Source organism: Typha latifolia, chromosome 5 (assembly GCF_019914945.1).
Source record: "Typha latifolia isolate L0001 chromosome 5, TyphaL0001v2, whole genome shotgun sequence".
Taxonomy (NCBI): domain Eukaryota; kingdom Viridiplantae; phylum Streptophyta; class Magnoliopsida; order Poales; family Typhaceae; genus Typha; species Typha latifolia.
Window position 1 is genome coordinate 15536699 of NC_133090.1, and position 12538 is coordinate 15549236.

The following is a 12538-nucleotide window of genomic DNA, read 5'->3' on the forward strand; positions in this document are numbered from 1 at the left end:
TAACCTAATAGTATTATCCATCGTCGCACACTAATATGGTTTATGTTCCCCTTAATTGAGGTAAGTGAAACATTGACAGTGTTATCTAACTATTAGGTTAAGATTAAGCTTGTATGTACCATTAAAGATGTAATCGAGCCTAGCTCTAATAAAGTTTGAATTGAAATTAATTTCGAGCCTATATTTATAATTAAGCTTTTAATTGAAATTAATTTTCAGCTTAAGCCTAAATGAGTCTATTAATAAGTAATTTCAAGCATTAATAACATCAAGTCAAATATCGAACTTAAATTGAATTAAGCTTAATTAAAAAGTATAAACTAATAGAATTAAAATGTAGAATTAAATTTTATAAGATTAAAGTACATAATAGTCTACTTAAATAAATCTTAAAATATAACATAATAGTATAGTATAGTATATATATATATTATAATTATTTCAAATCTTATCCAGTGTTATTGAGCTTATTGATCAAGCTTAGCTTAAAATTAGGAATAATTCCTTTTTCACTCTCTGAACTACCACTAATTTCCACAATAACCCCGTAAACTTTTTTTTTGTATACCATGACCTCCTGAACTATCAGAAATATCCCACCCCCTGACGCCTTTGACAGAATAAGTTAATTGACCAAGTTGTCCCTCCACTCAATATAGCAAGTTAATTACGTGGTAGAGCTAAAATTAAATATAAAATTTATTTTTTGAAATGCCTTCATTGCCCTCTGCCCTAATACTCTTTTGCCCCATTTTTTTTTCATTCTCCCTCTCTTGCACCCCAAGAAATAGGGGGATCAATATAATACAAAAATTCACAACCTGATATCTACACATATTTGAAAACCTAACATAAAAATCAAACTATAGAACTAAAATTTAACTTTGAAATAGGCACATCCAAAGAATCTCCTACCAGGATTGTTCTCCATGAAACTTGTTTGAAGTGCAGTAATAATTTCAAAGTGGCATACCACTTCGATTAAAGGGGGCCTTCTTTGACTATCAATGCTACTAGTTAGAGAGCTTGAAGGTGCCATGAAGGTGGGAGATTGATGATACCGGTAGGGAGAGAAGCTTTATTGTGTAACGTGTGGAGGTGGGAGGTGGGAGGTGGGGAGTTGGAAAGATTGGAGAAGAGGATGAGATGCAGTAGACTTTGGAACAAAAATAATAGGAAATCAGGTATTTTGATCATTATAAAAGCCTATTTTAAGTTGTTACCAGCACATGACAACTTATTAACAGAAATGGGTAACGGAATCCTAACGGAAGGGGTCAAGTTGGATATTTATGATAGTTCAAGTGGTGTACGAAAAAAGTTTAGAGGGTTATTATGAGAATGGGTGATAGTTTAGGGGTGAAAAGGGAATTATTCCTTAAAATTATTTTTGAATCTATTTTGAAGATGAAGGTCTGCTTAACTTGAGCTTTTAAACTCATTTCGGCTTTGATTATTTTTGCCCCCTATATCACTTAGTGGCTCTCCACGTGTTGCTGCACTCCAACTTTCCTGCGCGAGTGGGATGGATTCTTTTCCAACTTTATTCCTTGTTCTTTTCGATCTCTGCACCTTCTCTCAACGTCTGTTGTCCGCGTACTGCTTTTCTGCGATCTCCATCTCTTTCTACCGTCAGTCACAAAATGGACGGTCGATCCAGTGACCGCATAATAATTTTCCTATAAAGTTATGCGCACTAATTTTCTATTCTTATCCGTCGAACTTTGCGCCGCCTTACAAACGACGATTCCCATCGACATTTACTCAATTACCGAAATACCCTTCTCCCTTTCCTCCTCTGTGTATGGGCCCCTTCTTTGAAAAAAAACCTCTCCCTCCTTCCTCGCTTCCATTCTCTTCCTCTTTCTTCTCTTGCACTGTCCGCTTCTGATCACGTCTTTGGTTCACGGTGTTCTTCTCTCCCATGGATTTCATATGCTCTAAGAATCCCACAGTATGCACCCATTTCTGATTCTTGTGACCCTTTTGGTTTCGTTTTTATACTTCTTTATAGCTTCTCCATTTGGTCTCTCCGAGGATTTCATAGTGTTGTGCAAGGGCGATGGCCTGATTGTAGTTAACGAAGGATCTTTTTCTTGGTTTGCAGGTGTGGGATGGGAAGGGATTCACGCCATGCTTCGCAGATATATATCTTATATATATAAGCTCTTTCTAGTCTTTTTTATTGGTTCAATTGTTGCTTCGTTGCATTTGTTGGTAGAAAGTTGATCGGTTGTACCTCTTTCTTCGTTTGTGATGTGTTTTCCTTAATATGTGGTACGGTGTTAGGATTTGGAGGGAATGTGGTCACTGTAGTTGCTGTCCTGGTCCTGTTCTTTACCAAGCATAATGCTTCTTGGAATCTGGTAATATGCTCTGCTTGCTATGTTTTCTTGCTCTTGCTTAATTGTAGTAATTTTGGAATTAGAGCAGTTAAGTTTGGAAATTAGTGTTATTGATTGATATGGACTTACAGTAAGTCAAGGAGAGTTTTTCTTCTAGTGAAATGTGAGTGTATACATGGGGCAGCAACAAGATCATAGGTTAAGTATGCCTTATACTTGGGGACTGGGGAGAGAATTTCTTTTCGCCTCCTATATTAGTGCCGACTAGGATGGGATGACTGGCAGAGAGAGTTTTGGCCTTCCAATTAGTTAGTCGCCCCTCACTTTTGTCAAGCATTGGGAGCCAATCATTGGTGGAGATAGGTCTATGCTTAAGCAGCAAACAAAGTTATTTAATAGGGAAGGTGCCATCGTGCAACCCAAGGGACCAGCTCGTCTTATAGCATTAATGCCTTGCCAGAGGAGGGGGGGAACTAAGCAGGATTTGTCAAGGTTGATCAAGAGATGGGCGATAAGCTCGAACAGGAGCGATATGCTTGAGGTTGTGGTTGCATGATGTGTTCTCAGCGGAGAGAAGGAGGGTGTCATCAACAAAATGAAGGATGAGAATAATAGTGGTATCACTCGGTCGCAAGCTTTTGACGAGGTCACCTTTTTTGCTCGGTGAAACAGCCTAGTAGGAGGTTAGTAAAAAAGAAGAAGAGAAGGGGGAAGTCGGTACCCCTTGTTTGTCTCAAGTGGAGACGTTGGAAGGCTAGTGTATTAACCCAAAAATTTGAAAATAAAAATACTTAAACAAACTAAAATGAGAGAGAAGCTTTTTGGCCTTGTTTGCTTTGAGTTTAGGGACCAGTCTGAAATGGTTGAGGGACTTGTACTAGTTCAGTAACTAAATATTTTTTATCTTTTTCAAATCTAATTAAATTTACTCTTCAAAAAGTCAAGACTAAAAAATAAGACTAATTAATTAAGTTCGGGGCTTAGCTTTAAATCAAACAAGGCCTTTGAGAATAGGAAATTTAATCCTTTCCTATGCCTTTTAATCGTTGTATATATCCATTAATTTCCATAAAGTGCTTATCTAGCTATTCAGCATTGTACTACCAAAAGCCACATAAACAAAGAAACTAAACAATATAATACATTTTAAAATAACTGTTAAAAATTAATATTTATCCTAATTTTCTATTATGAATTTCTTTAATTTCTATTGTAACCTCTGAAGCTTGGACTAAGAATAACTTGCACCACCACAGCTGCTGAAAGCAATGCTTCTCAGGCTTGGGTGAAGCCAAAACAGAAATCAAATTTTGGAATGTTGATATTTGGCACTAATTTTACTCTTCAGTACGAAAGAAATTCTTTTCTGCAGTCACAATCTTAATTATTGTTTATCAAGCTCTTTTACCCACGACCAAGTTCTGCAGTATAAGCTAGCCGGAGTTCTAATTTTATCTTTTTCTACATTTACTTTATTTATGCATGTTATCTGTCAACCATAACGATCCATAATTCCCTAGAATATCAGGAAAGGCCTATTGGAAAAGGTGTTTTTACATATTGTACCTGCTTTTGGAGCTTGCCTTTCTTTCTATGAATTAAACTTGCTTCTAAGGAAATGCCTCGAAGGACATAATGCCGAAAGTCATGAGTGGTTTATCAGATGCTCTCAATTTGTTGACTGGGTAAGTTGTGTGAATACGAGATTATCTGCACATACACTCTGTAATTAACGTTTTCACTTTCCTTTAGTCTTGTTGAAAGCAGACTCCGGATATCTAATGTTAATCTTCACTTTAGCAGATGGTCATTGTTCTTATCTCATTCTATGAGTATTGGTTTGATATATTTTGCAATCCTCTCCTATGCTTTTGGTGGATTTTGAAGCCTCTTTTGGAGATCCCTCATTTGCAGTACAAATTTTCATTACTAGAGGTACTATGTTGAAGTTGAACTGTACTTTGTTAGTTTTATATCTATTACTTGATTTGCAATAGTAATTATCTCCATTTTTCTATTTAATATTGGTGATTGATTGGATGTTGAACGTAATCTTTTATGTGATTGGATTTAGTTTGCTTTACCAGAAATATATGTTAGCAACTAAGCATATTTAACAAATGGTTGTTTTCTTTCCTAAAAGTCTAGATTCATTTTCTGTCTATCTCAAAATTTTGAAAATGAGAAATCTTATTATAAAGGAAAATGCATTGTTGTATCATAACACCCAAAAAGTTATTTCTCAAATTTTATATCATTGCTTCTGTATAATATTTTACTTCTTATTCCCTGCCCACTGTTACCAACAAAGGAATATCCCTTCACCTTCCAATATTTCTGGCATTATCGTCAAAGTTGCCCTGCATAAATGTTTTGTAAGTCACTGTTGTAACCACAAGAAAAGAGGTGCAGCAATTATGCTGCCACCTGTATACCTGCATAGACATTAATTATTTGCTAGACTTTCAAGTAGACTTGAGTTATGCTAATCAGTTATGCGATTCACCAATTATGTTTTTCACTAATTACTCATGGTCAATAAAATTGTTATTGCATAAAGAATAGCAATGTACTAAGTCATATATTTTGCTCACAGAAAGTACGATATTTAATTTGCATGAAAAATACATGATATGTAAAAGCGCTAAGTACAAGCCAAGTAAAAACATGAGTGAACCCACTAACATAAGGCTGTGTAATGACTAAAATCTCTAATCCACATGCTAAGAAAACTCCACTTTTAATATTGAACAACAATATATTTCCATTTAAACAACATTGAAATTTTTGGAATTCAAAACTAATTAAATTACTAAATTGGGCTAATTCAAGCTTAAGTACCTAGGCTAGGCTACAATTGGCCTGCTACCCACACAAACCAAGTAAATGGGATGGGCTCATGACCTAAAACCTACTAACTCAGGGCTAGGCTACAGCTAGCCCGCAGCCCAGACAACCCAAATGGTAATCTGTGGTGGGCGACGGCTAGCTAATAGCTCAGGTTGGATCTTCACTAATCCAACCAAACCCGAACTCGAAACCCATTTCAACTAAAGGGGAAAGATGACTAAATTCGTTAAGCTCAACTTTGTCCTTTTCTTCCATGAGTGACTTGACAAGAAGGGGTGGGTAGGGAAGACCACCGGCGACAACCGTAGCTAGCTGTCCACTAATTGCACTTGAAGGCTTCTCGCCACTGTAGCCACTTGCTCAAGGTGAGAGGATGTTGGTTGACATTGCTCGAGAACAACTATGGGACCAATTGTAATGGAACTCACCTCGACAACAGTCCGTGCCATGAGGTCTCCAAAGGAAAAGGCCAATGTATGAGGGTGGCGAGGTAGAGCGTCTCGCACTGGAGTGGTGGCAACTTGAAGCTGCCGGCCGACGTATTTCGTAGATGAAGCTGCGAACACAAAAACAAAGGTACACTCTCCAATAGCTCCGGCGTGGGGAAGGGGGAGACGACTCAGCGATAAGTTGTGTTGCACTCTTTGGTAGCTCTAGGCATGGATGGCCATGCTGGCGGCATACTGGCATGTGGCACGAGAGGTGCCGCATGGCACCTCTCCTTATAGCTTTGCCATCGATCTCATTGTCGAGCTCGCCGTCGCCCGAGCTCGCGTTTGGATCTGAATCCGAATCCGCAACTTAAGTTTATCTGTTGAAACTTAAGTTGCGGATCTGGTTTTTTGCCTAACCTAGTGTATTTTTATTTGAAGGTATAAGTACCTATATGGATCTACTTCCATGGAACATAATATCTTATTACTTTATTTTACCTCTGCTCTGACTAAAATTGACGAAAGACTGGTGAATTAACAAATATGAAGCAAGACCTACTCCCTCCCATCCCAGGAAGAAAAGGTAACAAAGATAAAATACGAGCTTGTTTTATAGTTCCGCAACTTAAGTTTCAACCGATAAACCCTCTCTCTTTCTCTTTCTTCCCCTCCCTCGGGCTAGGGCACTCGACGCGAACTCAGGCAACGTCGATCGAGAGCGGCGACGACGACGGCCAAGGTGTTACCTTTTTCTCTCCTTTTCTTACGGCACAGCCAGCAGGTGCCGCGACACATGCCGTGCCTATGGCACGGCCATCGTTAGCTCCAAGCAATGCTCCAATGCTCTGATTCCATGAAACAACTCCTATGGGGAAGAAATGAAGAAGAGAAAGAGGAGGAAGGAAGTGGTTTCGGTGTGAGAAGAGGAAAGTAGGTCACGTGCACTGCCTATGATGTTTTTCTTATCCTGTTATTACACTCTATTCCTAAAGAATCAAAAGGAAGGGCTTTATTTGTAGTATAGTCCAAATGTAGGGTATTATTTATAATTTTATCTTTGATTTTTGGCCTCCTTTCATAAAGGAGGCCTGCTCGGCTGATACCAAGTAGCTTGAGCTTTGCTTCAATTGCGCAGCTTAGGTAAAAACTGTCATTACTGTTTGTTTTCCCAAATGATAGAAGCATACCTTTTTTTTGGGGATGCCAGTAGTCTCCACACTGATTTATGGGCTTCTAGCATTCACCAATATTCTTTTGGACCGGGATGGATTTTGAGGAATATGTTAATTGAATTAGCATGTCAATATATGGGCATCTGATGACTGATTATGAGCCACACCTAGCTGAGCTCGAGCCAGCGAAGTATTAGAGCGAGTTGTGCTTCGAGTTGCTTGTCCTAGGTTATTCCTGTGAAATTTATTTGTGAGCATTCCCCAATCTCTCACACTCAAAACCATGGATTTAATCATATTGAAGCGCATACACTACGATACAATACCTTTTGTTTGATCTCTCCATTGTAAGCTAGCAGCTAGATTAAAGAAGAGGTGCCACAATAAGCTACGTAATCCATTTTTTGTGGGTTGATAAGTTCAACATATCCATTAACGACATCCTCTGAAGCTGCTGAAGTTGTAGATTAGCTCTAAGTGTAAAGTTAGTTTGTGATGAACAATCTTGACTACATCAATGGGACTTTATATTCCTACTAGTCTAGTTTTCTTTTGGGATCATGTCAGGAACTTGAGCAGACAATATATGGTGATTTCCTAGTTGTTTTGTTAGGTATTGTTGAATTTTTGTTGTTTCCTAGTTCCTTTCGTTACAACATGTTTAGTTCCTGCTTTCAAAAGCTTGCTACTTTTACTTTTATCTCCCCATTCATTTTATGCGGAACTCTGTGTTTCAAATATGACAGTGCCTACACATCAGTCTAGCAGAACGCTCAAAGTTCTCTGAAGGAGAAGTTCAAACTTTTATGTCTGTTGATGCAGATCGGACTATAAACTTGTGTAACAGCCTTCATGATGTGTGGAGGTACGAGGATTTCTTTTACCTCTGCATATCTAATCAGATACTATACAAACTTTTGAATGAGATTTTATCCTTTTAAGATAACTTAGTAGGTTTCAACTTCAGATTAATATCTTTACTTGTATGTAGATATTGAAGGTTGAACCCTTATCTAAACATGCAGGAAAATTTAAGATATATAAATATTATATCATTTGTGTTTCTCAGAAATACTGTTGTCAGACATACCATTTTCTGATAAACTAGCAACCAGGCAGCCAGTTTAGTCTAACCAAGATAATTTACTGCTTACACAGTTGAAGGCCTTTTACATTATTTTCTCTGACATTAAATTACTGAGGCAGTTCCAAAGTATTTCATTTGGCAAAAAGTTGGAGGTTTCAAATTTCGAGGAGTTCTATTCTTAAGAAGATTTTGCCTTGTTCTTACTCTTAACCATGGGATTTTGCAACTTGTTTCTACTTCTATGGATATAAGACTCCGCGTATGGCTCTGCTTGCTTTCTTAAGTGTGCAGCACAGTTTCAAAGTAACTCCGGATGCTTAAATAGAGAACCTTTCCAGAAGACCTAACAATCATTCTTGACTAGTCAATCTTCATATTTCTTCTGCATCATGAATCATAAGACCCACTCCCCAAATGTATTAAAGCATGTCTATAAGACAACAAGGGATTTCGTTAATCATCAAATACACTTCCTAGATTGAGTTTATGCCCTATATTATGACATATAAGAAGCAACATAGCCATTTTTTTTTTTTTACTTTCTATAAAATATGTGCAATCCTACCTTTCAATGTGATGCCTATAAGAAAATAGCAGAGTTTGACCTTTCAGTTATTACTAGTTCCATAATACTAATTGGAAAGTGCATGTCTTTTAACTACGGAATTAGTTTAAATGGGATGAGCCCAGTTATGTTTTATTATGAGAAGGAAGGGGTTACTAGATTACGAGGGAAAAATAAGAGGAAAAAAGTGTGAAAGGCATAGATGTGGAAGAAGGGAAGTGGAACTGCCACTTGTTCTAGATCTGTAAGAATGAGATTTGTTTGTGCAATGCTTTGCAATGGCAAACTCATGGGCACAAAACACTAGTAATTAGTGATTATGCTGTACAATTTTGTGTTTTATGTATGATCTAAGTTTCCACTATTTATGGAAGAATTGTACATGCGAAGAAATAAAAGATGAACACCAAAAGAGCAAAACTCAAAAATACTGTAGAATTGATTTGAAACCAATCCTAGCCGATTCGGACTTTGGCATAGTTTTGATGATAGATCATATAAGGAATATAAATTAGGTGTGTACCGAGCCCAAATTAGTTCGAATCAATCACAGAACTTATCAGGCTTGGTTTTTACTTTTAGAATTCTTTTAGCCCGAATTGTAAATGTTCCTCCATACTTATTCAAGGGATCCAGAGGTTAGCCAAAAAGATGCATCTCATCCAATAATCCTCCCATAAAAGAGGTTTTACTTTCTACCATTGTGTGAGAAAATATATTTTTCCGAGTTCTTGTCAATTATTAATTATGTCTTGAAGCCATTAGATGAGTTAAGCCAGAGGCTTAGAGACTCCACCATCCAAAGACAACTCAAGGAGCTTCAAATTCATCATCTATGAGTTCTTAGTTCTCGTACGAAACATACTTTACATTGTGTTTGGAGAGCCACTTTTATATGTTTAAGTGTTGAATCTACATCACTGATTGATCATCAAGAGTATCAGAGGAACTAAACTGAATCGTTGACATCAACACCTACATCCGTAACTCAGTTGCAAACCAGAGGCAATCTAGTTTCATGTTGTAATTAATTGAGAAGGAGTTCGACAAAGAGAAAACTTTAATCAATGGTAATTGATAGTGTGGTAGGAGCAATTATAAGTAAATCTTATTTCTATGATTTGAGTGATATAGATGGATTTGGTTTAAGTTGGTCCGTGGCTTTTTCCTCTCTTTGGTGATAGAGGTTTTCCACATTAAAAAATTGTGTCATAATTTTTGTTTATTTTACTTTTCCTACTCTCATAGGCTTTCTTGCTTTTGATTTCCAAAGTATAATTCTTATTTGATTTATTTAGACCTAGTAGGATTCGATTTTCCCAAAGCTAATTGAATTTCATTGACTTTCGAGTTTTACTTAGTCTCTATATTGACTTTCGAGTTTTACTTAGTCTCTATATTGATTTTCGAGTTTTACTTAGTCACTATATTGACTTTCGTGTTTTACTTAGTCTCTATATTGATTTTCGAGTTTTACTAAGTCTCTATATTGACTTTGACTTTGATTTTCCATATATTTTTTTGATCCATTTAGACTAGGATTTCTATCTTCCCCGAAATTTCAAGATTCAAAAGCCAAAGGCTATCTGAGCTCTATGCTTGAAGGTCTTATTGTTTCTCTCCTTCCAAATGCACCACTAGAAAAGGCTAAGCATGAAGTCAATGCCTCTTCAAAGATCGTGGTCGATATGAGTGAACCTCCAGGTCGACCAATAGTCTTGCATAGAGGAGTGGGGATCCTTCAAATGTCGAAGAGATGAGAGTTGATCCTAAAAGCTTTTAGCAATGAAGCACTTAAATAAGAGGTGAGTAGCTGACTACGGGTTCGCAAATGCAAAGGGGACAAACTGTGGGATCTGCAAGTCTTTGATGGCCAGATTGTTCTAGTGTGAATTCTCTTTAGAATGGGAGTCAGAGGATGGCCTTAACCTTGGAAGGAAGAGGGGCTTTCCAAAGATAGTTGACTCTAGTTAGACCTAATTGATGCCAAATGAAGAAAATGGTGAAGAGACCTTGAAGCATAGGCTTAGGAGGAGAATCTCTAGGAGAGAAGGGCAAATTGTTTGAGCGAGAGGGAGACTGGATTAAAAGGAGACCAACATCTTGAGGGAAGCCTTTGTTCTACAAATTCACTAGCACGAAATCTATGGAGCTATGCCTACGGATATGGCAATTTATGTACTTTTGTAATTTTCTAAATTACACTATTTCTAGTCTACTTGTCAAAGTATAGATTTAGATATCATTCATCTTGGAGGAGAGTAGGAATAATGAAATTGTTTGTTTCACGAGTTATGCACTAACAAACAGCCTTTGTATCACATGCATGCTGTGTTAGTTTGACCACTAGGAAGGACGAAGCGATTAACTGCAATGTAAAGCAAAAGGAACTTGCACATATGTATGATGCAGATCGGCCTAGGTGGTACTCGAGCTTTGACACCAATTGATGTAAACCGATTGATTCAATCCGCAATGGTCTATGGACAGGATCTAGTACGGAGCTTGTGATGGCATTTCTAGGAGATCTACTCTTTGGATCCTTTTGAAATTTGGATATGGATATGTTGTTCTGAAAGTGAGATTCCTAACGAATCCAAAAACATAAGATTTGGATGATTAGGTCTTGAGATATAAACCAAACCGTGGCGAAAGGACGAAGAAAGACTGTCTTATGAGATGGAGGTTTAGCTATTGATACAGACTAAATTTTGGTGGATAGTAAAAATGAAGTTAGTGATCAAGAAATAGAGGAAGAGGGAGAGGGAGAGGAGGCTGGCCCTTGGGGACAAGGGTGGCGCGGCCAGACGAAGAAGGGGGTTCAGCGTCTAAGATAGAAGGCCCAAGTGGGACGAGTCTAGTGAGAGAGGGGATAGATTGGAGATTAAGAAGCTTAAGCTCAATATTCTGTTTTTGATAGTAAAAATGAAGTTAGTGACCAAGAAATAGAGGAAAAGGGAGAGGATACTGGCCCTTGGGGACAAGGGTGGTGCAGCCAGACGAAGAATGGGGTTCAGTGTCCGAGATAGGATGCCCAAGTGGGAGAAGTCAAGTGAGAGAGGAGATAGGATTGGAGATCAAGAAGCTTGAGGTCAATATTTTATTTTCTTTGCTCCTCAAATGGGTGCTCACCACATATATATAGGTGGCTACCCAAACTCTCTTGACTCTTTGGCTATTCTATAGGTGGAATACAAAGCAACAAATAAAGAGAAGACTTTGACTAACCCAAGGAGAGTCTCTTGGCTATCCTAAAAAGAGACTCTTGGCTACCCTAAAGCAACCAGAATTTAAAGACTAAAGATCAATGATTAAAGTGCAAAGTGGGTCGATCAAGATACAAGTTACTATGGCAGGGAAAGATGATGAAACTAGTTAAAGTAAGTCATAGGTGTTATGACTCGAAATTGGTATCATGGCTAATTATGTATCCCAATATACTTAAGATACATGAAGCCTTAATATTAACTTTTCAAAATTCACAATATAAAAGAACTCAATATAAATTAATAGAACAAGAGATCAAGTTGGTTAAAGTAAGTCATAGGTGTCATGACTTGAAATAGGTATCACGACTAACCATGTATCCCGCTATACTTAAGATACATGAAGCCTTAATATTAACTTTTCAAAATCCATAATATAAGAGAACTCAATATTAATTAATAACTCCAACTTAATCAAATAAAAACTCTCGAGGTAATGAAGAGGTTCATATTAGACGATCAATGTCTTTTGAAATAATACTAAAAACAACTAATGTAACAAAAGGGAAAACCAAATCGTAAGTAGAGGTAAAATATGTCCTGGTTCACCATGTTCATTCGCCATGCCATTCAACTTCTAAGATTTGTTAAAAGGGTTCTATGAGTTAATTAGTAGATGAATCCACCCAAAAGCCAGTAGAAACCTTAAGCTGTAAAGTGTGATTTTAAATTCCAGAGCTCAACAATTTGCAATACACTAATAATACAAAGCATGCTCATAACAAGAATAACATGGCACAAATATACTAATGTGAATGATAAATTGATAACATGCTCACGCAAAACTTCTCAATCTCTAACAAATGTCATATTTCTCAT

General features: G+C 37.3%; 1 protein-coding gene across 2 annotated transcripts; it reads left to right on the forward strand.

Annotated features, from left to right (window-relative positions):
• The first annotated feature begins 1844 nt into the window (after positions 1-1844).
• On the forward strand, positions 1845-7873 carry LOC140788241 (ABC transporter C family member 13-like). 2 transcript variants are annotated; one of them, XM_073137419.1, is made up of 6 exons: positions 1845-1954; positions 2108-2148; positions 2282-2366; positions 3866-4030; positions 4146-4280; positions 7548-7873. In XM_073137419.1, the coding sequence occupies exons 1-6, from the start codon at positions 1925-1927 to the stop codon at positions 7740-7742; spliced, it is 651 nt and encodes a 216-aa protein (XP_072993520.1). In that variant the 5' UTR covers positions 1845-1924; the 3' UTR covers positions 7743-7873. The 2 variants fall into 2 exon arrangements, with proteins under 2 accessions (XP_072993520.1, XP_072993521.1); XM_073137420.1 differs by having other exon boundaries at positions 4149-4280.
• Positions 7874-12538: the final 4665 nt, after the last annotated feature.

Bases quoted from the DNA above. Each gene is read 5' to 3' on its own strand.
- LOC140788241 (XM_073137419.1), top strand. From the start codon at position 1,925: ATGGATTTCATATGCTCTAAGAATCCCACA. The intron at 2,367-3,865 runs GTAATATGCTCT...ATAATTCCCTAG, and splicing joins ATAATGCTTCTTGGAATCTG to AATATCAGGAAAGGCCTATT. The intron at 4,031-4,145 runs GTAAGTTGTGTG...TCTTCACTTTAG, and splicing joins GCTCTCAATTTGTTGACTGG to CAGATGGTCATTGTTCTTAT.